This window comes from Passer domesticus, unplaced genomic scaffold (genome assembly GCF_036417665.1).
Source record: "Passer domesticus isolate bPasDom1 unplaced genomic scaffold, bPasDom1.hap1 HAP1_SCAFFOLD_196, whole genome shotgun sequence".
Taxonomy (NCBI): Eukaryota; Metazoa; Chordata; class Aves; order Passeriformes; family Passeridae; genus Passer; species Passer domesticus.
In genome coordinates this window covers 31324-57770 of record NW_026989977.1, presented here as the reverse complement: position 1 = coordinate 57770, position 26447 = coordinate 31324, and the positions used below count along the sequence as shown (strand labels likewise).

The window sequence follows — 26447 nt, the reverse complement described above, 5'->3', positions numbered from 1 at the left end:
AATTTTGAGGTTTTTGGGGGGATTTTGGGGGTTTTTAGGGGAATTTTTGGGAATTTTGGGGGATTTTGGGGTTTTTAGGGATTTTTGGGGGATTTTTAGGGCGAATTTTGGGGGGATTTGAGGGGAGAATTTTGAAATTTGGGGGGAATTTTTGGGGTTCTGGGGGATTTTGGGGTTTTTTGGGGGCATTTTGGGGTTTTTAGGGGGATTTGAGGGGAATTTTGGGGGTTTTGGGGGGTTTGGGGGGAGAATTTTGGATTTTTGGGGGGAGAATTTTGGGATTTGGGGGGAATTTTGGGATTTTTGGGGGGTTTTGGGAGAATTTTGGGGGTTTGGGGGGAATTTGGGTTTTTAGGGGAAATTTTGGGGTTTTTAGGGGGAATTTTGGGGTTTTAAGGGGAAATTTAGGGTTTTGGGGGGAATTTGAGGGAAATTTTAGGGGATTTGGGGGGATTTGGGGGGGTTTGGGGTTTTTAGAGGGATTTTTGGGATTTTGGGGGGATTTGAGGGGAGAATTTTGGATTTTGGGGGGAATTTTTGGGATTTGGGGGGAAATTTTGAGGTTTAAGGGGGATTTGAGGGGATTTTTGAGGGGATTTTTGGGATTTGGGGGGGATTTTTGGGGTTTAGGGGAGAATTTTCAGGTTTTGAGGGGGAATTTTGGGATTTTTGGGGGATTTGGCGGGAGAATTTTGGATTTTTGGGGGAAAATTTGGATTTTTTGGGGGAATATTTGGAATTTGGGGGGAATTTTGACGTTTTGGGAAGGATTTTGGGGGTTCTGAGGGAGATTTGGGGGAATTGTCAGACGAATTTTGCATTTTAGGGGGGATTTTGGGATTTTTGAGAGGATTCTGGGCTTTTAGGGGGGAATTTTGTGATTTTGGGAGGATTTGGAGTGGAATTTTGGGGGTTTTGGGGAGAATTTGGTGCAAACCTCTGGAATTCAGGGTGCTTTTAGGGGGATTTGGGGACTTTTGAGGGGGACTTTTGAGTTTTTTGGGCAAGATTTGTTTGTTTTCAGAGATCCTAAAATCCTGCCCTAAATTCCCACATTTTTCAGTCATTCCATCCCCAAATCCAAGTTTTTTTCCTCATTCCAACCCCAAAATTCCACTTTTTTTGGTCATTCCCACCCCAAAAAGACCCCCTGGACTTCCTGGGAATCCCGACACGGAATTTGGGGATTAATTCCGATATTTTACTTTTTGGGGCGGGATTTTGGAAAAGGAGGAGGGGGAAAAGGCGGGATTTGGGAAAACAGGAGGGATTTTGGAGAAAATGAGGGATTTTGGGTTAAAAAGGCGGGATTTGGGAAAAAAGGGGCGGGATTTGGGAAAAAAACGAGGGCGATCCCAATTCCCGCTGAATCCGGAATTCCGCCATGAGATTAACAAAATTGATAAAATAAAACCAAATTCGATTAATTAAAAAATTGAAACAATTTAATGTAAATAAATTAAAAATTAATCAAAGAAATTCAAAATGGCGCCGACGCCCCCCGCCGCCATCTTGAGGCGCGGCGGTGCCGTAACACAAGATGGCGGCACCCACGCAACGCTCCCGCCGCTGTTTCTCGCCGCGTTTCAAACCGAACCGGGACCAAACCGAGCCCGACAGCTTTGTCGGCACCGGTTTCACCCCCGGGACCGATTTGAGCTCCCGGGAAACGAGCGGGAGGCGGAGATACGGATAGCGGAGGGAGCCGCCATGTTGTACGGCAAGAGGAAGATGGCGGCTCTTCCTTTTCCGGTGTGGGAGAGGCGCGGGAACTGAGGGTGAACCCAAGTTTGAAATGAGCAAGGGGGGGACTTGGAGATGTCTGAGAGGGTTTAATAAACTCTGGAGGGCTCGAGGCTGCTTCCCTCCTCTAATTTTGAGTGGTTCCGTCCAACCTCCCCGTGGCTTCACCGCCATCTTGAGGCGCGGCGTAGACGTTTAACAAGATGGCGGCACCTAAGCATCAATCCCGGTGGTATTTTGAAGGAATTTTTACTGCAAATCGCTGTCAAACCGGGCGAGACGGATCCGCCACAACCGTGTAACCCTCGTCACCGATTTAAACCCACGGGGAATGGGGAGAACGGCGGAAATGCCGGGGTTTATAATGCGCAGTGGGCGCCGCCATGTTGTACGGCAGGAGGAGTCTGAGGCGAACTTCCGGTTCCGGTGGGGGAGCGGCCCCTCAGCGGTGGCGGAGCGGGGGGTAAACACAGGCCGGGGGGGGCGGGATTTGGGGGAAATTCGGGAATTTTTTGGGAATTCTGAGGGAAATTTGGGAATTTTGGGGGTCGAGGGTCGGGGGGATTGAAGGGGTTTGTGGGGTCGTGGCCGTGGGGGGGTTTGAGGGGGTCTGAGGGGGATTTGGGGGGGTCTGAGGGGGATTTTTGTGGGAAAATTTGGGATTTATGAGGGAATTTTGTGGGAAAATTGTGGATTTGTGAGGGAATTTCGGTGGAATTTTGAGGAATTTTGGGATTATTGGGGGAATTTGGGGATATTTGGAGGGGTCTGGGGGGCCTTGAGGGGATTTTGGGGTCTTTGAGGGGATTTGGGGGGTTTTTAAAGGGGATTTTATGGGAATTTTGGGGATTTTTGAAGGAATTTTGTGGGAAAATTCTGGATTTTTGAGGGAATTTTGGTGGAATTTTGAGGAATTTTGGGATTATTGGGGGAATTTGGGGATTTTTGGGGGGGTCTGGGGGTCCTTGAGGCGATTTTGGGGTATTTGAGGGGATTTGGGGGGTTTTAAAAGGGGATTTTGTGGGAAAATTTGGGATTTTTGAGGGAATTTTGTGGGAAAATTGTGGATTTCTGAGGGAATCTTGGTGGAATTTTGAGGAATTTGGTGGGATTTTGGGATTATTTTTGGGATTTGGGGAGTTTCGTGTTCATTTTAGGGATCTTTGAGTGGATTTTGGGTTTTTTTTAAAGGAAATTTTGAGGAATTTTGTGGATTTTTGTGGGAATATTGAGGATTTATGAGGGGAATTTGAGGGAATTTTGTGGGAAAATTTGGATTTATGAGGGAATTTTGTGGGAATTTGAGGGAATTTTGGTGGAATTTTGTGGGATTTTGGGTTTTTTGGGGGGATTTGGGGAGTTTTGGGGATCTTTGAGTGGAATTGGGGTTTTTTTAAGGGAATTTTGAGGAATTTTGTGGGAATATTGAGGATTTATGAGGGGAATTTGAGGGAATTTTGGGGGAAAAGTTGGGATTTATGAGGGAATTTTGTGGGAATTTGGGGGAATTCTGTGGGATTTTGGGATTATTTTGGGGATTTGGGGATAATTTTTAGAATTTGAGGGAATTTCTGAGGGGATTTTGGGATATTTGTGAAAATTTTGTGGAATTTTTAGGAATTTTAATGAATTTCAACAATTTAGGGGAAATTAGTGTGAATTTAATTGGAAATTTTGGCCAAATTTATCCAAATTTCTCAAAAAAATTCCATGATTTCCATCCAAAATCTTTGAAACCCATCAAATTTCACCAAAAAACCCCCCCAAATTTTTAATTTTTCCCCTTTTTTTTTCAGCTCCCCCCATCCCAAACACCCCAAAAATTTCCAAAAAATTCCCAAAAAAATGGATTGAGGCCCCTCCCCCCCCTTGGATGGACCCCTGGAATTTGGGGGGATCCCAAAATGGGGGATTCGGAAAATCCCGGGAATCCCCCCAAGGAGGAGGAGGAGGACGAGGAAGAGGAGGAGGAAGAGCTGGACCCCCGGATCCAGGTGGGAATTTGGGGCAAAACCCCCAAATTTCGGGATTTTGGGGGGGTTTGGGGTGGGAATTTTGGGGTTTTGGAGGGAAAATCCCAGAAAAATTTGGATTTTTGAGGAATTTTTGGGGGTTTGGGGTGAAAATTTTGGAGTTTTAGAAGGAAAATCCCAGAAAAATTTTGATTTTTGAGAATTTTTTTTTTACTTTTGTGAGGGTTTGGGGTGAAAATTTTGGGGTTTTGGATGAAAAGTCCCTGAAAAATTTGGATTTTTGACGATTTTTTTCATATTTTGGGGGGTTGGGGTGGGAATTTTGGGGTTTTGGAGGGAAAATCCCTGAAAAAATTTGGATTTTTGAGGAATTTTTCTTATTTTTGGGGGTTTGGGCTTCAAATTTTGGGATTTTCAGGGATTTGGAGTCAAAATTTTGGAATTTTAGGGGCAAATCCTGAAATTTGGGGATTTTTGGTCCAAATTTGATGATTTCTGGGCAAAATCCCCGGAATTTTGGGATTTGGAGTCCAAATTTTGGGATTTTTGGGCAATTTTGGGGGTTCTTGAGGAGGATTTTGGGATTTGGGGGGAATTTTGAGGGGAAATCCCAAAATTTCTTGGATTTGGGGGGAATTTTTGGGGAGAATTTTGGGAAAAATCCATAAAAATTTTGGATTTTGCGGGAGATTTTTCGTGAGTTTTTTACTCCTTTTTCAAAATTTTTATGATTTTAACCCAAATTTTTGGGTCTTTTTTCCCAGTTTTTTGGATCCCCCAAATTCAGGGAATTTTTTGAGTTTTTTTTTCCCAATTTTTGAGGTTTTTATCCCAAATTTTTTGGCTGCAGGAGGAGCTGGAGCACCTGAACGAGGCCAACGCTGAAATCAACCGGGGGGAGCTGGAGCTGGATGTGAGCAACTGGGAGGGACTGGGAGCAACTGGGAGGGACTGGGAAGGGGATTTGGGGCAAAAATGGGGAAAATTTGGGGAAAAATTGGGAAAAATTGGGAAAAAATTGGGGAAAAATGGAATTTTGGGGGTAAAATTGATGGGAAATGGGGATTTGGGGTTACTGGGAGGGACTGGGAGAGACTGGGAGGGGACTGGGATGGAACTGGGAGGGACTGGGATGGACTGGGATGGAACTGGGAGGGAACTGGGAAGGGGATTTGGGGCGAAAATGGGGAAAATTTGGGAAAAAATTGGGGAAAAATTGGGGAAAATTGGGAAAAAATGGAATTTTGGGGGTAAAATTGATGGGAAATGGGGACTGGGGGTTACTGGGGTGGACTGGGAGGGACTGGGAGGGGACTGGGATGGGCTGGGAGGGAACTGGATGGACTGGGAGGGAACTGGGAGAGGGGTTTGGGGCAAAAATGGGGAAAATTTGGGAAAAAATTGGTAAAAATTGGGGAAAAAAATGGAAGTTTGGGGGTAAAATTGATGGGAAATGGGGATTGGGGATACTGGGATGGACTGGGAGGGACTGGAGGGAACTGGGAGGGAACTGGGATGGACTGGGAGAGGGGTTTGTTGCAAAAATGGGGAAAATATGGGAAAAAAATTGGGAAAAATTTGGGAAAAAAATGGAATTTTGGGGGTAAAATTGGTGGGAAATGGGGATTGGGGGATACTGGGAGGGACTGGGAGGGAACTGGGGATGGACTGGGAGGGACTGGGAGGGACTGGGAGGGAACTGGGAGGGACTGGGAGGGACTGGGATGGACTGGGAGGGGGGTTTGAGGCAGAAATGGGGAAAATTTGGGAAAAAATTGGGAAAAATGGGATTTTTTTTCCAAACCAGTCCCAAACCAATCCAAACTGTTTTCCCAATCCCAAACTGGTTTTCCCAGTTACTCGCAGTCCAAACCAGTCCAGACCAGTTCAAACCAGTCCCAGACTGATTTTCCCAATCCCAAACTGGTTTTGCCAATCCCAAACCAGTTCCTCCCAGTCCAAACCTAGTCCGTCCCAGTCCCAAACTGGTTTTCCTGGTCCCTCCCAGTCCCAACCAATCCCAAACTGATTTTCCCAATCCCAAACTGTTTTCCCCAGTCCCAAACTGGTTTCCCCAGTCCCTCCCACTCCCAAACTGGTTTTCCCAGTCCATCCCAGTCCCTCCCAGTCCAAACCAGTCCCAAACTGGTTTTCCCAGTCCGTCCCAGTCCCCAAACTGGTTTCTTCCCCCCTCCCCCCCCCCCCAGGCCGTGCGCTGCCGCTACCGCCGGGCGCTGTCGGAGTCCCTCCCAGTTCAAACCAGTCCCAAACTGGTTTTCCCAGTCCCTCCCAGTTTCAAACCAGTCCCAAACTGGTTTTCCCAGTCCCTCCCAGTTCAAACCAGACCCAAACTGGTTTTCCCAGTCCATCCCAGTCCAAACCAGTCCCAAACTGGTTCCCAAGCCCAAACCAGTTCAAACCAGTCCCAAACCAGTCCCAAACTGGTTTTCCCCAGTCCCTCCCAGTTGCAAACTGGTTTTCCCAGTCCCTCCCAGTACAAACCAGTCCCCAAACTGGTTTTCCCAGTCCCTCCCAGTTCAAAACCAGTCCCAAACTGGTCTCTCCCCCTGTCCAGGCCGCGCGCTGCCGCTACCGCTGGGCGCTGTCGGAGTCCCTCCCAGTCCCTCCCAGTTCAAACCAGTCCCCAAACTGGTTTTCCCAGTCCCTCCCAGTTCAAACCAGTCCCAAACTGGTTTTGTCCCCCCTGTCCAGGCCGCGCGCTGCCGCTACCGCCGGGCGCTGTCGGAGTCGGCGCGGCGCCTGAACGCGCAGGGCTCCCAGCTGGGCTCCTGCATCGACCGCGCCCGGCCCTACTACGAGGCGCGCCGCAGGGCCAAGGAGGTGCGGGATTGGGGCGAAATCCGGGGAAATCGGGAAAAAGTGAAAAAAACGGGGAAAAACAAAAAAAAAAATGGGGAAAATCGGATAAAAAATGGGGAAAATAGGGGGGAAAATGGAAAAAAAATCTCCTAAAATTTGTAGGAAAAATGGGAATTTCCACCCCGAAGTCGTTCCCACCTTCTCCAAACCTTCTCCAACCCATCCCAAACCCCATCCCACCTTCTCCAAACCATTCCAGACCTTCTCCAAACCCCATCCCACCTTCTCCAACCCTTCTCCATCCATCCCAAACCCCATCCCACCTTCTCCAAACCCCATCCCACCTTCTCCAACCCTTCTCCATCCATCCCAAACCTTCTCCAACCCATCCCAAACCTTCTCCATCCATCCCAAACACCATCCCACCTTCTCCAACCCTTCTCCATCCATCCCAAACCTTCTCCAACCCATCCCAAACCTTCTCCATCCATCCCCAAACCCCATCCCACCTTCTCCAAACCCCATCCCACCTTCTCCAACCCTTCTCCATCCATCCCAAACCTTCTCCAACCCATCCCAAACCTTCTCCATCCATCCCAAACACCATCCCACCTTCTCCAACCCTTCTCCATCCATCCCAAACCTTCTCCAACCCATCCCAAACCTTCTCCATCCATCCCAAACCCCATCCCACCTTCTCCAACCCTTCTCCATCCATCCCAAACCCCCATCCCACCTTCTCCACACCATTCCAAAGCTTCTCCAAACCCCATCTCACCTTCTCCAAACCTCATCCCACCTTCTCCAAACCTTCTCCAACCCATCCCAACCCTTCTCCATCCATCCCAAACCCCATCCCACCTTCTCCAAACCCCGTCCCACCTTCTCCAAAACCTTCTTCCACCTTCTCCAAACCATCCCAAACCTTCTCCAGTCCCCATCCCACCTTCTCCAAACTCCATCCCACCAATCCCAACTCCATCCCACCTTCTCCAAACTCCATCCCACCAATCCCAACTCCATCCCACCTTCTCCAATCTTTGTTCCACCTTCTCCAAACCCCCTCCCACCAATCCCAAACCTTCTCTAAACCCATCCCAAACTCCATCCCACCTTCTCCAAACCATCCCAAACCTTCTCCAAACTCCATCCCACCTTCTCCAACCCTTCTCCATCCATCCCAAACCCCATCCCACCTTCTCCAAACCCCCATCCCACCTTCTCCAAACCTTCTCCATCCATCCCAAACCCCCATCCCACCTTCTCTAAACCCCCTCCCACCCACCCAACCCACCCCGAAACGTGTCCCCAGAATTCCCAAAATTCCCGGAATTCCCGGCTCTGGGCGGTTGCAGGTGCAGCCACCTTCTCCAAACCTTGTTCTACCTTCTCCAAACCCCATCCCACCTTCTCCAAACCCCATCCCACCTTCTCCAAACCTTCTCCATCCATCCCAAACTGCATCCCACCTTCTCCAAACCCCATCCCACCTTCTCCAAACCCTATCCCACCTTCTCCAAACTCATCCCACCTCCTCCAAACTCCATCCCACCTTCTCCAAACCATTCCAAACCTTCTCCAAAACCCCATCCCACCTTCTCCAAACCTTCTCCATCCATCCCAAACTGCATCCCACCTTCTCCAAACCCCATCCCACCTTCTCCAAACCCTATCCCACCTTCTCCAAACCCCGTCCCACCTTCTCCAAACTCCATCCCACCTTCTCCAAACCATTCCAAACCTTCTCCAAACCCCATCCCACCTTCTCCAAGCCATCCCAAACCTTCTCCAAACCCCATCCCACCTTCTCCAAACCCCATCCCACCTTCTCCAACCCACCCCGAACGTGTCCCAGAATTCCGGCATTCCCGGAATTCCCGGTGTGGGCGGTTGCAGGCGCAGCAGGAGACGCAGCGGGCGGCGCTGCGCTACGAGCGCGCCGTGGGCATGCACAACGCGGCGCGCGAGATGGTCTTCGTGGCCGAGCAGGGCATGGGCACCGGCAAGAACCGCCTGGACCCCACCTGGCAGGAGATGCTCAACCACGCCACCAGGAAGGTGGGAACCCTGGGGATGGGGCTGGCATGGGTGGAGAAGGGTTGGGATTGGTGGGATGGGGTTTGGAGAAGGTGGGATGGGGATTGGAGAAGGTGGGATGGGGTTTGGAGAAGGTTTGGAATGGTTTGGAGAAGGTGGGATGGGGTTTGGAGAAGGTGGGAATGGAATTGGAGAAGGTGGAACGAGGTTTGGAGAAGGTTTGGAATGGTTTGGAGAAGGTGGGATGGGGTTTGGAGAAGGTGGTGGGATTGGGGGTTTGAGATGGATGGAGAAGGGTTGGGATGGGTGGGATGGGGATTGGAGAAGGTGGGATGGGGTTTGGGATGGATGGAGAAGGGTTGGGATGGGTGGAGAAGGGTTGGGATTGGTGGGATGGGGTTTGGAGAAGGTGGGATGGGGTTTGGGATTGGTGGGATGGGGTTTGGAGAAGGTGGGATGGGGTTGGGAGAAGGTGGGATGGGGATTGGAGAAGGTGGGATGGGGTTTGGGATTGTGGGAGGAGGTTTGGGATTGGTGGGATGGGGTTTGGAGAAGGTGGAACGATGTTTGGAGAAGGTGAGATGGGGTTTGGGATGGATGGAGAAGGTTTGGGATGAGTTGCAGAAAGTTTGGAGGAGGTGGGATGGAGTTTGGAGAAGGGTGGGATGGGGATTGGAGAAGGTGGGATGGGGTTTGGAGAAGGTGGGATGGGGTTTGGAGAAGGTGGGATGGAATTTTGAGAAGGTGAACAAGGATTGGAGAAGGTGGGAATGGAATTGGAGAAGGGTGGGATGGGGTTTGGAGAAGGTGGGATGGGGTTTGGGATGGATGGAGAAGGTTTGGAGAAGGTGGAACCAGATTTGGAGAAGGTTCTGGATGGGTTGGAGAAAAACTTGGAATTTTTCAGGTTTTTTTGGGGTTATTTTGTGTCTATTTCCTGATTCCTGAGCCTTTTTTTTTTTAATTTTTCCATTTTTAAACCTTTTATTTTTGGGATTTTCTCAATTCCCAAGAATTTCCCAGGAATTTCCCTCATTCCCAACAATTTTTTCCAGGATTTCCTCCATTCCCAACCCCAAATCCCAACAAATTTGGGTCTTTTTTTGCCCTTTTTTGCCAATTTTTTTCCATTTTTGGCCGTTTTCGCCCTTTTTCACCCAATTTCCAACGGGGTTTTTTGGGAAATTTTGGGATTTCTTCCATTCCCAACAATTTTCCAGGAATTTCCCTCATTCCCAACAATTTTTCCAGGATTTCCTCCATTCCTAGCTCCAAACACCCCCAAATTTTTGGCCGATTTTGACCCATTTCAGAACCATTTTTTCACAGTTTTTTTTGCCCTTTTTTGCCATTTTTCACCCGATTTTTGCGGGGGTTTTTGCGAAATTCTGGGATTTTCTCCATTCCCAACAATTTTCCAGAATTTCCTTCATTCCCAACAATTTTTCCAGGATTTCCTTCATTCCCAAACCGAAATCCCAACAAATTTTTGGCCGATTTTGAGCCATTTCCGAGCTGGTTTTTCACCGTTTTTTGCCGTTTTTCACCCAATTTTCACTCCAATTTTTGCGGGGTTTTTTTGCGAAATTTTGGGATTTCCTCCATTCCCAAGAATTTTCCAGGAATTTCCCTCATTCCCAACAATTTTTCCAGGATTTCCTCCATTCCCAACCCCAAATCCCAACAAATTTTGGGTCTTTTTTTGCCGTTTTTTGCCTTTTTTGGCCATTTTTCACCCAATTTTCACCCAATTTTCACGGGGTTTTTTTGGGAAATTTGGGGATTTCTTCCATTCCCAACAATTTTCCAGGAATTTCCCTCATTCCCAACAATTTTTCCAGGATTTCCTCCATTCCCAACCCCAAATCCCAACAAATTTTGGGTCTTTTTTTGCCATTTTGCCATTTTTGGCTATTTTAATCACCCAATTTTCGCCCGATTTTCACAGGGTTTTTTTGGGGAATTTCTGGGATTTTCTCCATTCCCAACAATTTTCCAGGAATTTCCCTCATTCCCAACAATTTTTCCAAGATTTCCTCTATTCCCAACCCCAAATTCCGCCAATTTTTTGGCCGATTTTGAGCCATTTCCGAGAGCCGTTTTTCGCCATTTTTTTTGCCGTTTTTCACCCAATTTTCGCCCCGATTTTCGCGGGGTTTTTTGCTGATTCCTCTGGATCCTCCCTTCCCGTTGGGAATTCCGGCCTCTCTGGAATTGCAGGTGAACGAGGCGGAGCAGGAGCGGCTCTGGAGCGAGCGGGGAGCACCAGCGCGTGACGCGGCTGTGCCAGGAGGCCGAGGCCGAGGTGCAGCGGCTGCAGAAATCGCTGCGGCGCGACATCGCCCGCAGCCGGCCCTACTTCGAGCTCAAGGCCCAGTTCAACCAGCGCCTCGAGTACTGGGAGCACTGGGAGCACTGGGAGGGGGCACTGGGACCAGTTTGGGGCACTGGGAGGGAACTGGGAGCACTGGGAGGGACTGGAAAGGACTGGGAGCACTGGGAGAGAAGGACTGGAGATGATCTTGGAGGTAAAGAGGGAACTGGAGCACTGGGGAGGGACTGGGAGCACTGGGAGGGACTGGAAAGGGACTGGGAGCACTGGGAGAGAAGGAGCTGAGATGATCTTGGAGGTAAAGAGGGAACTGGGAGCACTGGGAGGGACTGGGAGCACTGGGAGAGGCACTGGGGATGGACTGGGATGAGCTGGGAGGGACTGGGATGGACTGGGAGTCCCAGTTTGGTTGGATACTGGGGGTACTGGGAGCACTGGGAGCCGGCCCTACTTCGAGCTCAAGGCCCAGTTCAACCAGCGCCTCGAGGTACTGGGAGCACTGGGAGGGGCACTGGGACCAGTTTGGGGCACTGGGAGAGGGACTGGGAGCAGTGGGAGGGACTGGAAAGGGACTGGGAGCACTGGGAGAGAAGGAGCTGAGGAGATCTTGGAGGTAAAGAGGGAACTGGGAGCACTGGGAGAGGCACTGGGATGGACTAGGAGTACTGGGAGGGACTGGGATGGACCAGGAGGGAACTGGGAGGGACTGGGAGTTCCAGTTGGGTTGGATACTGGGGGTACTGGGAGCACTGGAAGGGACTGGGAGTGATGAGAGAGAAGAATTGGAGAAGATCTTGGAGGAAAAGAGGAACTGGGAGCAAACTGGGATGGGCTGGCATGAACTGGGAGGGGACTGGGAGCACTGGGAGGGACTGGGAGGGGCACTGGACCAGTTTGGGCCACTGGGAGATGGATTGGAGTGGATACTGGGAGCACTGGGAGGGACTGGAAAAGGGACTGGGAGCACTGGGAGAGAAGGAGCTGAGAAGATCTTAGAGGTAAAGAGGGAACTGGGAGCACTGGGAGGGAACTGGGAGGAGTGGGAGTCCCAGTTTGGTTGGATACTGGGGGGTACTGGGAGCACTGGGAGGGACTGGGAGCACTGGATGGTCTGGGAGCACTGGGAGGGACTGGGATGGACTGGGAGGGACTGGGAGTCCCAGTTTGGTCGGATACTGGGGGGTACTGGGAGCACTGGGAGGGACTGGAAAGGGACTGGGAGCACTGGGACAGAAGGATTGGAGAAGATCTTGGAGGTAAAGAGGGAACTGGGATGGACTGGGAGCACTGGGATGGTCTGGGAGCACTGGGAGGGACTGGGATGGACTGGGAAGGACTGGGAGTCCCAGTTTGGGTCGGATACTGGGGGGTACTGGGAGCACTGGGAGTGATGAGAGAGAAGGATCTGAGAAGAACTTGGAGGTAAAACTGGGAGTACTGGGAGGGACTGGGAGCACTGGGAGGGACTGGGAGTCCCAGTTTGGGCTGGATACTGGGAGCACTGGGAGCCGGCCCTACTTCGAGCTCAAGGCCCAGTTCAACCAGCGCCTCGAGGTACTGGGAGCACTGGGATGGACTGGGAGGGGCACTGGGACCAGTTTGGGCCACTGGGAGAGGGACTGGGAGCACTGGGAGGGACTGGGAGCACTGGGAGGGACTGGGAGCACTGGGAGGGACTGGAAAGGGACTGGGAGTCCCAGTTTGGTTGGATACTGGGGGTACTGGGAGCACTGGGAGGGACTGGAAAGGGACTGGGAGCACTGGGAGAGAAGGATTGGAGAAGAACTTGGAGGTAAAAAGGGAACTGGGATGGACTGGGATGCACGGGGAGGGACTGGGAGCACTGGGAGGGACTGGGAGCACTGGGAGGGACTGGAAAGGGACTGGGAGTGATACGAGCAAAGGATTTTGTCAGAGTTTGGAAGGACTGGGAGGGAACTGGGATGGACTGGGAGCACTGGGAGGGAACTGGGAGGGACTGGGAGCACTGGGAGCCACTGGGAGGGAACTGGGTGTACTGGGAGGAACTGGGAGCACTGGGAATTTTTAAGAATTCCTTGGAATTTTTAGGGATTAAACCCATTTTTAAAATAGATTTTAACCCTTTTTTTTACATATTTTCGCCAAATTTTCACCGATTTTCGCCAAATTTTCACCAATTTTCTCCCGGATTTTTTGGCCATTCCCTGAATTTTCACGGATTTCCAACTTTTCCCCTTCCCCAGGAGCACAAATCCCGGGTGAACTCCCTGGAATCCGCCGTTGTCCCAGGCCAAGCTGCGCTACGCGGTGGCGCTGCGGAACCTGGAGCAGATCAGCGAGGAGATCCACGCCCGCCGCTTCCAGAGGATCCTGCGGAGGAAAAAAACTCCGGGAAAACCCCCTGGGCGCCGAGGGCGGCACCGGCAACCCCGAAATCCCCGGGATTCCCAGGGAAAACCTCGGAATTCCCGGAGAAAACCGCGGAATTCCCGGAGAAAACCCCCAAAATTCGTGGAGAAAACCACGGAATTCCTGGAGAAAACCTCGGAATTCCCGGAGAAAATTACAGAATTCCTGGAGAAATCCCTGGAATTCCGAGAGAAAATGCCAAAATCTGTGGAGAAAATCCCCGGAATTCCGAGAGAAAACCGCAGAATTCCTGGTGAAATCCCTGGAATTCCGAGAGAAAATCACAGAATTCCCAGAGAAATCCCTGGAATTCCAAGAGAAAATAATGGAATTCCTGAAGAAATCCCTGGAATTCCAAGAGAAAACTCTGAAGTTCACGGAATTCCCGGAGAAATTCCTGGAATTCCAAGAGGAAACCACAGAATTCCTGGAGAAATCCCCGGAATTCCAAGCGGAAATCTCGGAATTCCCGGTGAAAATCCTGGATTTTCCACTGAAATCTCGGCTGGAACGGGAAGAATTCCCGGAATTCCGGGCCAAAATCTCGGAATTCCGACTGAAATTCCTGATAATCCCAGAGAAATCCCGGCCAGAACGAGAATTCCTGGAATTCTGAGAGAAAACCCCGGAATTCCCAGCGAAAATCTTGGAATTCCTGGTGAAATCCTGGCTGGAATGGGCGGAATTCAAGACAAAACCCCGAAATTCCTGGAATTCCGAGAGAAAACCCCGAAATTCCTGGAATTCCAAGAGAAAATCCGGAAATTTCAGCGAAAATCCTGGAAATTTCACGGAAAACCCCAAAAATTCCAGCTCCCCCAAAAATTCCAGCTTCCACCTCCTGTGGAACCTGCGGAATTCCCGGAATTCCAAGGGAAATCCTTGGAATTCCCAACGAGAACCCCAAAAATTCCGGCGCGCTCCCCCCGGGGAGGTGCGGAATTCCGGATTTCTGCCGGAAATCGCCGGGATTCCGTCGGAAGCGCCCGGAATTCCGCGGGAAATCTGCAGCTCTGGGGATTCGCTGTCGCTGCTGAGCCTGCAGACCATCGCCTCGGACCTGCAGAAGTTCGACTCCGTGGAGCATTTGTCGGGAATTCCGGGAATTTCGGGAATTGCGGACGCGCTGAGCCTGCCACAGCGAGGAGCTGGGGGAGGGCCGGGAGAGGCCCCGCGGCTTTCGGCACCACCGGGAGCGTCAGCCTGTGAGGGAACGGGGGAAATCCAGGGAATGCCGAGGGGGGAAACCCCGGGAAAATTCCGAGGGAGTCACGGGAAGGCTTGGGAAGTCTGGAGAATCCCAAAAAGTCCCAAGGAAATCCCAAAAAGTCCCAAGGAAATCCGAAAAAATTCCAAGGGAATCCCAAAAAATTTCAAGAAATCCAAAAAATTCCAAGGGAATCCATAAAGTCTTGGGAAATCTGGAAAATCCAAAAAGTCCCAAGGAAATCCCAAAAAAATTTCAAGGAAATCCCAAAAATTTCCAAGGGAATCCTATAAAGTCTTGGGAAATCTGGACAATCCCAAAAAGTCCCGGGAAATCCCACAAAATCCTGAGAAATCCCAAGGAAATCCCACAAAATTCAAGGAATCCCATAAAATCTTGGGAAATCTGAGGAATGCCAAGGAAATCCCAAAAAATTTCAAGGAAATCCCAAAAAGTCCCAAGGAAATCCCAAAAAATTCCAAAGAGATCCTGAAAAATTTGAGGATCCCGAGGAAATCCCAAAAAAAAAATTCAAGGAAATCCCGAAAAATTCCAAGGGAATCCCATAAAGTCCCAAGGAAATCCCAAAAAGTCCTGGGAAATCCCAAGGGAATCGCAAAAAATTTCAAGGAAAACCTGAAAAATTTCAGAAATCCCAAGGAAATCCCAAAAATTCCAAGGGAATCCCACAAAATCCTGGGAAATCTGAGAAATCCCAAGGAAATCCCACAAAATCCTGGGAAATCCCGAGGAAATCCCAAAAAAATTCTAAAGGGAGTCCTGCAAAGTCTTGGGAAGTCTGGAAAATTCCAAAAAGTCCTAAAGAAATCCCAAAAACTCCAAGGAAATCCACAAAATCCTGGGAAATCCCAAGGAAATCCCCAAAAATTCCAAGGGAATCCCATAAAATCCTGGGAAATCTGAGAAATCCCAAGGAAATCCCAAAAAATTTCAAGGAAATCCCAAAAAGTTCCAAAATATTCCAAGGAAATCCCACAAAACCCTTTGGAAATCCCAAAAATTCCAAGAAAATCCTGAAAAATTGAGAAATCCCAAAAAGTCCCCAAAAATTCCAAGGAAATCCCATAAAACCCCAAGGAAATCCCAAAAGTCCCAAGGAAATCTCAAAAGATTTCAAGAAATCCCAAAAAGTCACAAAAAAACCCAAGGAAATCCCACAAAATCCTAAAAAAATTCCAAGGAAATCCCAAAAATTTCTGAGGAAATCCCAAAAAATTCCCACAAAATCCTTAGGGAAATCCCAAAAAATTGCAAAAAAAAAAATCCCCAAAAAATCTCCAAAAATTCCCAAAAAGTGCCCCAAAATTATGGAAAATCCCAGGAAATTCCTGGAGTTGATTTTGGGGATAAATCCTTGGAATTTGGGATTTTTTTTGGGGAATAAATCCCCAAAATTTGGGATTTTTTTGGGACTAAAGCCCTGGAATTTGGGAATAAATCCCCCAAAATTCGGGACTTTTTTTGGGAATAAACCACTGAAATTTTGGATTTTTTGGGACTAAAGCCCTGGAATTTGGGAATAAATCCCCAAAATTTGGGATTTTTTTGGAATAAATCCCCCAAATTTGTGATTTTTTGGGAATAAACCACTGAAAATTTGTTATTTTTGGGGAATAAATCCCCAAAATTTGGGATTTTTTTTGGGAAGGAAATCCTTGGAATTTGGGATTTTTTGGGAATAAATTCCTGAAATTTGGGATTTTTTGGGAAGAAATCCTTGGGATTTGGGAATTTTTGTGAAGATATCCTTGGAATTTGGGAATAAATCCCCAAAATTGCGATTTTTTTGGGAACTAAAACCCCTAAAATTTGGGAATTTTGGGTCTCCCACCCCCCAAAATCCCAATTTCCCCCCAGAATTCCCAACTTTTTTTTGGGATAATTCCCCTTTTCCCACCCAAAACGGCGCCAGGAGCCCAATTGCACTAAAGGGGGGGTCAGGAATTTTGGGGAATTTTGGGAATTTTTGGGAATTTTGGGGGTGGGGCTGTGATGAGAACCCCCCCAGGTTCGAGGCAGCCCCGGGAATTTCCACAAATTTCACCAAAAAATCCCAAAAATTCCCCAAAAAATCCTCCAGTAAAATTCAGGAATTTGGGAATTTTGGGGGGAAAAAATCCCGGAAAAATGTTGATATCAATAAAATTCCTTCTTGTTGTAATTCCGTCTTTTCCGAGGTTTTTTTTCTCTCCTCATTTGTGGTTTTTTTGGGATTATTCCCCCTTTTTTGGGAATTTTTTTGGTGGTTTTGGGGATTTTTTGGGATGTTTTTATCCCAGTTTTTTTTCAGCTTCATCCCAAATGGTTTTTGCTTGGGAAAATCTCCAAAAAATGGGAAAATCCCCCCCAAAAAAATTTGGGAAAATCCACACAAAAAGGGGAAATTCTCCCCCCAAAAAAGGGAAAAAAATCAGGAAAATCACCCCAAAAAATCAGGAAAATCGCCCCCAAAAAAGGGAAAATTCTCCCCAAAAAATAGGAAAAAAACCCCCCAAAAATTTGGGAATAAATCCTCAAAAAATGGGAACAATTCCCCCAAAAAATTGGGAAAAAATCACCCCCAAAAAATCAGAAAAATCACAAAAAAAGGGAAAATTCTCTCCCCCAAAAAAGGGAAAATTCTCCCCAAAAAATAGGAAAAAATCCCAAAAAATCTGGAATAAATCCTCAAAAAATGGGAACAATTCCCCCAAAAAAATCGGGAAAATCACCCCCAAAAAATTGGAATTTCCACCCTAAAATTGGGAATTTCCACCCCACAAATTTTTCCACATTTTCCTTTATTTTCCTTTATTTTTCCATATTTTCCTCATATTTATTCCACATTTTCCCATTATTTTCCCACATTTTTTTCCATATTTATTCCACATATTTCCACATTTCCAAATTTTCCTTTATTTTCCTTAATTTTTCCACATTTTCCTTTATTTTTCCTTTATTTTTCCATCATTTTCCTCATATTTATTCCACATTTTTCCATTATTTTCCCACATTTTTCCCATTATTTTCCCACATTTTTCCCCATTTCCCGACATTTTCCATTCTCTTTCCACATTTTCCCATTTTCCTTTATTTTCCTTTATTTTTCCACATTTTCCCACTTTTTTTTCCATTATTTTCCCTCATTTTTTTCCGTTATTTTTCCATTTTTTTCCCACATTTCCCCAAATTTTCCCAAATTTCCCCCAACGACCCGAGGGCGCGTCTTGGGTTGGCCAAGCCCAGTTGGGCACTGGGAGCACTGGGAATGCCGGGAACGCACCGGAACCATGGAATGATGGGAATTCCCCGTGTCCCCATTTAATTAATGAATGAATTCACCCCTAATTAATTAGAGGTCGTTATTTAGCCATCAGATTTGAATGGGACTAACCCAGGGTTGGGTGTTGGGTTGGCCAAGCCCAGTCGGGCACTGGGAATGCCGGGAACGCTCCGGAACCATGGAATGATGGGAATTCCCCATGTCCCCACTTAATTAATGACTGAATTCACCCCTAATTAATTAGAGATAGTTAATTAGCCATGAGAACTCAATGGGACCAAGCCAAGGGTGGGTGTTGGGTCGGCCAAGCCCAGTCGGGCACTGGGAGCACTGGGAAGCAACCAGAACCATGGAATGATGGGAATTCCTCGTGTCCCCACTTAATTAATGAGTGAATTCACCCCTAATTAATTAGAGAATGTTAATTAGCCATGAGAACTCAATGGGACCAAGCCAAGGCTGGGTGTTGGGTTGGCCAAGCCCAGTTGGGCACTGGGAGTGCTGGGAAGTGACCGGAACCATGGAATGATGGGAAATCCTCATGTCCCCATTTAACTAATGAGTGAATTCACCCCTAATTAATTAGAGATCGTTAATTAGCCATGAGAACTCAATGGGATGAAGCCAAGGCTGGGTGTTGGGTTGGCCAAGCCCAGTTGGGCACTGGGAGCACTGGGAATGATGGGAACCAACCGGAACCATGGAATGATGGGAATTCCTCGTGTCCCCACTTAATTAATGACTGAATTCACCCCTAATTAATTAGAGATCGTTAATTAGCCATGAGACCTCAATGGGACCAAGCCAAGGCTGGGTGTTGGGTTGGCCAAGCCCAGTTGGGCACTGGGAGCACTGGGAATGCCGGGAACGCACCGGAACCATGGAATGATGGGAATTCCTCGTGTCCCCACTTAATTAATGACTGAATTCACCCCTAATTAATTAGAGACTGTTAATTAGCCATGAGAACTCAATGGGATGAACCCAAGGCTGGGTGTTGGGTCGGCCAAGCCCAGTTGGGCACTGGGAGCACTGGGAACGCCGGGAACGCTCCGGAACCATGGAATGATGGGAATTCCCTAATTTCCCACTTAATTAATGAGTGAATTCACCCCTAATTAATTAGACATCGTTAATTAGCCACCAGATGTGAATGGGACCAACCCAATGTTGGGTGTTGGGTTGGCCAAGCCCAGTTGGGCACTGGGAGCACTGGGAAGTGACCGGAACCATGGAATGATGGGAAATCCTCATGTCCCCATTTAACTAATGAGTGAATTCACCCCTAATTAATTAGAGATCGTTAATTAGCCATGAGAACTCAATGGGATGAAGCCAAGGCTGGGTGTTGGGTTGGCCAAGCCCAGTCGGGCACTGGGAGCGCTGGAACGCCGGCGCCCCACCGGCACCACGCCACTCCCCCATCTCCCCCCTCCAATTACCCCGCCAACCCCCCCCCACCCCTAATTAACCCCCCTCCCTAATTACCCACCGGGAACCCCGGGAACGCCCGGCCCGGCAGCGCCAGCGCCCAGGGCAGCTCCAAGGGCGAGGAGGCCGGGAAGGCCGGGAAGGCCGAGGAGGAGGAGGAGGAGGAGGAGGAGAAGGACGGGGAGGAAGAAGAGAAGGAGGAGGAGGAGGAAGAAGAAGAGAAGGAGGAGGAGGAAGGAGGGAAGGAGGAGGAAGAAGAAGGAGGGAAGGAAGAGGAAGGAGGGAGGGAGGAGGAGGAAGGAGGGAGGGAGGAGGAGGAAGGAGGGAAGGCGGCGGCGGCGGCGGCTTTGCCGTGGGTGCGGCGGTGCCGGTTGAGGTGCGAGCTGCGGCTGAAGCACTTCCCGCACTCGCGGCACTTGTAGGGCTTCTCGCCGGTGTGGACGCGCCGGTGGATGGTGAGCTCGGAGCGCTGGATGAAGCTCTTGCCGCACTCGGAGCACTGGAAGGGTTTCTCCCCAAGATGGATCCGCTGGTGCTTGATGAGGTTGGAGGAGACGCTGAAGCGCTTCCCGCACTCGCGGCACTCGTACGGCTTCTCCCCGGTGTGCATCCGCCGGTGCTTGGTGAGGTCGGATTTTTGGATGAAGCCCTTGGAGCACTCGGGGCACTTGTAGGGTTTCTCGCCGAGGTGCGTGCGCTGGTGCTTGATGAGGTTGGAGCGCACGCCGAAGCTTTTCCCGCACTCCGCGCACTTGTAGGGCTTCTCACCCGTGTGGACGCGCCGGTGCTTGGCCAGCGCCGCGTTCTGCCCGAAGCTTTTGCCGCACTCCGGGCACGCGAAGGGTTTCTCACCGGTTTGGGTGCCTTGATCCTTCAGATTCGCCCCCAAATCCGGCGCCGAACCCGAATTTTTCCCGCACTCGCCGCATCTCTCCTCCCCTCCCGAAACCCGGCAGCGCTTTTGGAAGCTTTTCCCTTCTTTCCTCCCCTCGTTCCTTCCGCACTCCCGGCACGGCTCCCGGTGGATTTTCCGGTGCCGCTCCAGGTGGGAGCTTTGGGAAAAACTCTTCCCGCAGCTGCCGCAGCGGAAGGGTTTCTCGCCCATGTGGATTCGCCGGTGCCGATCCAGGTGGGAGCTCCAGGAAAAGCTTTTCCCGCATTCCCGGCACTCGTAGGGTTTGCCGGGAGCGTGGCCGCGCCGGTGCTGCGCCAGCGCCGCCGCCACGCCAAAACCCTTCCCGCACTCCGCGCATTTATGCGGTTTCTCCGCCGGTTTTTTGCCGGTTTTGGGGTTTTTTGGGATTTTGGGCTGTTCCGGCGACGCCGCCCCGCACTGGGCGCAGCGCCGGGCGGGTTCGGCCGCGGCGTGGGTTCGCCGGTGCCGATCCAGGTGGGAACTCCACGAAAAGCTCTTCCCGCACTCCGGCACTCGTAGGGTTTCTCCCCGGTGTGAATCCTCCGGTGGCGCTCCAGGTGGGAATTCCAGTTGAACCCCTTGCCGCAATCGCCGCATTTGTAGGGTTTCTCCTCCGCGTGAACCTTTTGGTGCTTCACCAACCCCGAACTCGCCGGGAAGCTCTTCCCGCAAACCCCGCAGCGGCACGGCGCCGCGCCGGCGTGGATCCGCCGGTGCTGGATGAACGCCGAGCCCACGCTGAAGGATTTCCCGCAGTCGGGACATTTGTAGGGATTTTCCCCCAAATGCCGCTTTTGGTGCGTCACCAAACTCGAGCCCAACCTAAAACTCTTCCCGCACTCCGGGCATTTATGGGGTCGTTCCGCCCCGCGCCGGCGTTTGGGCAGCGCCAAAGCTTTGCCGCAGTCGTGGCAGCGCAGGTGGAGTTTCTTCAAGCCGGATTTGGTTTTTTTGGGGTTGGGGTGGAGGTTTTGGGGTCGCGGGTTTGGCGCCGCTGGGGCTCGGGGGGGGTTTGGGGTGGGGAGGCGGCGGCGTGCCGGGGGTTTGGGGTTTTTCCAGCGGGTTTGGAGGCGGCTCGTGCTCGGCGTTGTCGCTCGGTGAGGGCGGGACGGCGTCTGGAGGGGGGAGAAAGGGGGTTTGGGGGGTTTTTTGGGGGGATTTGGGGGGGTTTTGGGGTCTTGGAGGGGGTTTTGGGGTCTTGGAGGGGTTTGGGGTCTTGGAGGGGTTTGGGGTCTTGGGGGGGTTTTGGGGTCTTGGGGGGGTTTTGGGGTCTTGGAGGGGTTTGGGGTCTTGGGGGGGTTTTTGGGGTCTTGGGGGGGTTTTGGGGGATTTTGGGGTCTTGGAGGGCCTTTGGAGTCATGGAGAACTTTGGGGGGATTTGGGGTTTTTGGGGGGTTTTGGGGGATTTGGGGTCTTGGAAGAGTTTTTGGGGTCTTGGAGGGGTTTGGGGTCTTGGGGGGTTTGGGGGTCTTGGGGGGGGTTTTGGTGTTTTTGGGGGGGTTTTGGGGTCTTGGAGGAGTTTTTGGGGTCTTGGAGGGGTTTGGGGTCTTGGGGGGGTTTTGGGGTCTTTGGAGGGGTTTGGGGGTCTTGGGGGGTTTTGGTGTTTTTGGGGGATTTTGGGGTCTTGGAGGGGCTTTGGAGTCATGGAGAACTTTGGGGGGATTTGGGGTCTTGGGGGATTTTGGGGTCTTGGAGGAGTTTTTGGGGTCTTGGAGGGGTTTGGGGTCTTGGAGGGGTTTGGGGTCTTGGGGGGATTTGGGGATTTTGGGGGAGATTTTGGGGTCTTGGAGGGGTTTGGGGTCTTGGGGGGATTTGGGGATTTTGGGGAGATTTTGGGGTCTTGGAGGGGTTTAAGGTCTTGGAGGGGTTTGGGGTCTTGGGGGGGTTTTGGGGTTTTGGGGGGGTTTTGGGGGATTTTGGGGGTCTTGGAGGGCCTTTGGAGTCATGGAGAACTTTGGGGGGATTTGGGGTTTTTTGGGGGGTTTTGGGGGATTTGGGGTCATGGAAGAGTTTTTTGGGGTCTTGGAGGGGTTTGGGGTCTTGGGGGGTTTGGGGGTCTTGGGGGGGTTTTGGTGTTTTTGGGGGGTTTTGGGGTCTTGGAGGAGTTTTTGGGGTCTTGGGGAACTTTGGGGATCTTGGAGGATGTGGGGATCTTGGAGGATTTGGGGGTCTTGGGGGGATTTGGGGGTTTTTTGGGGGGGTTTGGGGGTCTTGGAGGGGGTTTTGGGGGTCTTGGAGGGGTTTGGGGTCTTGGGGGGTTTGGGGGTCTTGGGGGGGTTTTGGGGTTTTGGGGGGGTTTTGGGGGATTTTGGGGTCTTGGAGGGGCTTTGGAGTCATGGAGAACTTTGGGGGGATTTGGGGTCTTGGGGGATTTTGGGGTCTTGGAGGGAGTTTTTTGGGGTCTTGGAGGGGTTTGGGGTCTTGGAGGGGTTTGCGGGTTCTTGGGGGGATTTGGGAATTTTGGGGAGATTTTGGGGTCTTGGAGGGGTTTGGGGTCTTGGGGAATTTGGGGACTTGGGGGGATTTGGGAATTTTTGGAGGGTTTGAGGTCTTGGGGGGATTTGGGGTCTTGAAGGAGCTTTTGAGTCTTGGGGAACTTTCAGGATCTTGGGGGGATTTGGGGATTTTGGGGAGGCTTTGGAGTCTTGGAGGCATTTGGGGTCTTGGGGGCATTTGGGGATTTTGGGGGGATTTGGGGATTTTGGGGGTTTGAGGTCTTGGTGGGGTTTGGGGTCTTGGGGAACTTTGGGGGGATTTGGGGAACTTTGGGGTTTTTGGGGTCTTGGAGGGGCTTTTGAATCTTGGGGAACTTTGGGGATCTCGAGGGGATTTGGGGGTTTTTGGGGGTCTTGGAGGGGCTTTGGAGTCTTGGGGAACTTTCAGGATCTTGGGGGGATTTGGGGAACTTTGGGGTTTTTTGGGTCTTGGGGGGGTTTTGGGGTCTTGGGGAACTTTCAGGATCTTGGTGGGATTTGGAAATTTTGGGGAGATTTTGGGGTCTTGGAGGGGTTTGGGAGTTTGGAGGGTTTGGGGTCTTGGAAAAGTTTTTGGGGTCTTGGAGGGATTTGGAGTCGGGGAAATTTGGGGATCTTGGGAGGATTTGGGGATTCTGGGGGGGTTTGGAAATCTTGGGAGAATTTTGGGGGATTTGGGGATTCTTGGAGGGGTTTGGGGTCATGGAGGGACTTTGGGGATCTTGGTGGAATTTGGGGATTTTGGGATTTTTGAGGACTCGGAGGAGTTTTCAACTGGAAGACTCCGAACCCTCTCTTGGTTGCGTTGGCCAACTGGAAGAGTCCAACCATGATCTGGGTTGGGTTGGCCAACTGGAGGAGCCCAACCACGCTCTTGGTTGGCTTGGCCAACCAAGGTCTTGGTTGGGTTTGCCAACTGGAAGAGCCCAAACCCACTTTGGGTTGCGTTGGCCAACTGGAACATCCAAACCCATTCATGGTTGGGTTGACCAACCAAGGTCTTGGTTGAGGTTGGCCAACTGGAAGAGCCCAACCCCACTTTGGGTTGCGTTGGCCAAATGGAAGAGCCCAACCCATCCATGGTTGGGTTGGCCAACTGGAAGAGCCCAACCCCACTTTGGGTTGCGTTGACCCAGCTGGAAGAGTCCAACCCATTCATGGTTGCGTTGGCCAACTAGAACATCCAAACCCTCTCTTGGTTGGGTTGGCCAACCAAGATCTTGGTTGGGTTGGCCAACTGGAAGAGCCCAAACCCATTCATGGTTGCATTGACCCAACTGGAAGAGCCCAACCATGACCTGGGTTGGGTTGGCCAACTGGAAGAGTCCAACCCATTCACGGTTGCGTTGGCCAACTGGAAGATCCAACCCCACTTTGGGTTGGGTTGACCCAACTGGAAGAGTCCAACCCCCTTGACTCACCGGCGCCCAGGCCGCGTCTCCGGTGCGATTCGGCGAAGGCGGTGATCCGCGGCCAGCTGATGGCGATCTCCTCGGCTTTTGGGGGGAAAATCGGGAATTTTTGGGGAATTTTGTGAATTTTGGCAATTTCCCGCACCCCGTTTTCCCGCCCCGGCTCCGTTTTGGGGTGAAATCCCCAATTTTGGGTGAATTTTGGTGGTTTTTGAGTGAATAAATTTTGCTGATTTTTGGGGGAACAACCAGACACGACTCAGACCCCAAAATTTGGGAAAATCCGTGAAAATCCGTCCGGAATCGGGGTTTTAATTCTGATTTTTTTAATTAAACCAAATTAATTTCAATTTTGAGGTTAGTAATTAAAAAAATTTATCCCAAATTAAGGAGAAATTGAGGGAAATTTGGGGTCTTACCCAAGGAAATGACGCTCTCGTAGCTCTCCTGCATCTCGTCCCGGAATTCCGAGTTGATCCCGGATTATTTTGGGAATTTTTTTGGGGGGAAAAATCCCAAATCCCAAAAATTCCGACAGCTCCTGGTCAGATTTTGGGATCCTGGGGGAAAAAAAAAATCTTTAAATTTGGGGTTTTTTTTCATGTTTGGGGATTTTTGGGGGGAGAAATTTTTTTAGGGATTTTTTTTTAATTTTTAGGGATTTTTTGGGGATTTTTTGGGAATTTTTAGGGGATTTTAAGAGGGAATTTTAAGGGAATTTTTTGGGATTTAAAAAAAAATTGGGCGAATTTTTGGGGATTTTTGGGGGGATTTTTTTTGGCAATTTTGGGGAATTTTAGGGATTTTTGGGGGGAATTTTTAGGGGATTTTTGGAGATTTTTAGGGAATTTTGGGGGATTTTTTTTATTATTTTGGGGGGATTTTTGGGGGAATTTTAGGGATTTTTGGGGGGCATTTTCTGGGAATTTTGGGGGATTTTTTGGGGCAATTTTGGGGGAATTTTTAGGGATATTTTTGGGGAATTTTTTGGGAATTTTGTGGGGGGGGGTTTGGGGAATTTTAGGGATTTTCGAGGGGGATTTTTTTTTAATTTTGGAGGATTTTTGGGGGCAATTTTGGGGAATTTTAGGGATTTTTGGGGGGAATTGTTAGGGGACTTTTGGGGAGAATTTTTGAGAATTTTTTTGGGAATTGTTAGGGAATTTTGGGGGTTCAGGGCAGGGGGAACTGAAGAATTTTAGGGAAGGGACCCCCCCTATAATTCCCACCTTAATTCCCACTCAAATCCATTTTTTTTTTTAATTTTGGGAAGGGTTTAAAGAAAGATTTGGGGTTTCCATGGAAAAAAAATGCAGGGAACGAAGGGGTTAAAAAAAGGGATTTTTAAATGGGGGGGGCGCTGGAATTTAAGGAATTTAAAAATTAAAAAGGGGGGAAAAGAGGGGAAAATTTGGGAAAAAAACGCGGAAAGAAAGAGGAAAAAAATGGGGAAAATTAGAAAAAAAAAAAGGGAAGAAAAACGGGAAAGAACCGGGGAAAAAAACGGGAAAATGGGGGGGAATAAAAACAGGAAAAAAGGGAAAAATAACGGGAGAAAAAGCCCGAAAATCGCGGCAGAAAATGAGGGAAATTGGGAAAAAAATAAGAAAAATGGAGGAGGGTCTCGGCCGGGATGCGAGGACGGAGAAAAATGAGGATAAAAACAACAAAAAACCGGATTTTTTGGGGCAGAAAAAGCGGATTCGGAGTGGGGAAAGCGGTGAAAAAAATCGGGGATTCAGGGGTTAAAATCCAAGGGGGGATTTCTGGGAATTAAATCCCGGTTTTTAATATTTTTAATTATATTTTTAATAATTATTCCTGTCTTTGGGCGCGGTCGGGAAGGGATAAATTGGTTTTTTTTTGGGTTAAAAAATGTAGAATTTTTATTACCTGGATGCCGGAGGAAAAGCTGGAGGAGCTCGAGGGGGGGAATTAAAAAAAAAATGGAATTTTGGGGTGGGGGGTTGGGAAAAAAAGAAAAAAATAGGGGAGGGGGAAAAAAAAATAAAAAATTAAATAAAAATTTTAAAAAAGGGGGAGGGGCGGGTGTTGCACGTCGGCTCCGAGATCGCAGAACACACAGGAAGGGGTTGGAGCAAGGAAAAAAAAATTAATTAAAAAAAAGGGAAAAAATCCGGGATATCGGGAAAAAAAGGGGGGGGACAGGAAAAAGAAAAGGTGGGGGGGGATCGCCAGAGGGAGAAAATCGGGGGGAAAAGGGAAAAAATGGGAAAAATGGGGGGAAAAAAAAAAAAGGGAGCGGGGTTGGGGTGGGGGAGGGGAGGAATTCCTGGGATTTTTGGGTTTTTTTGGGATTTGGGTGGGGGAGGGGAGGGGGAAAAGCGGCGGCTTTGTCCCCGCGGGGTGGGGGAGGGGATTTTTTTTGGGGAAAAAAGGGGATTTTGGGGGGAAAAAATGGGGATTT

At 49.7% G+C, this 26447-nt stretch overlaps 2 protein-coding genes across 2 annotated transcripts; one reads left to right on the top strand and one right to left on the bottom strand.

Annotated features, from left to right (window-relative positions):
• The first annotated feature begins 1796 nt into the window (after window positions 1–1796).
• On the top strand, window positions 1797–13704 carry LOC135292084 (SH3 domain-binding protein 5-like). The gene is given in 8 exon segments (XM_064406323.1): window positions 1797–2206; window positions 3540–3737; window positions 4567–4629; window positions 6429–6557; window positions 8433–8594; window positions 10794–10832; window positions 10834–10968; window positions 13131–13704. Coding segments are annotated over 8 exon segments (1281 nt in total). The 5' UTR covers window positions 1797–2074; the 3' UTR covers window positions 13554–13704.
• A 5547-nt stretch (window positions 13705–19251) lies between these two features.
• Window positions 19252–25270, bottom strand: LOC135292089 (zinc finger protein 345-like). Its single transcript, XM_064406325.1, is given in 5 exon segments — window positions 19252–20642; window positions 20645–21248; window positions 24029–24103; window positions 24439–24560; window positions 25261–25270. Coding segments are annotated over 5 exon segments (2187 nt in total). The 3' UTR covers window positions 19252–19266.
• Between the last annotated feature and the right edge of the window lie 1177 nt (window positions 25271–26447).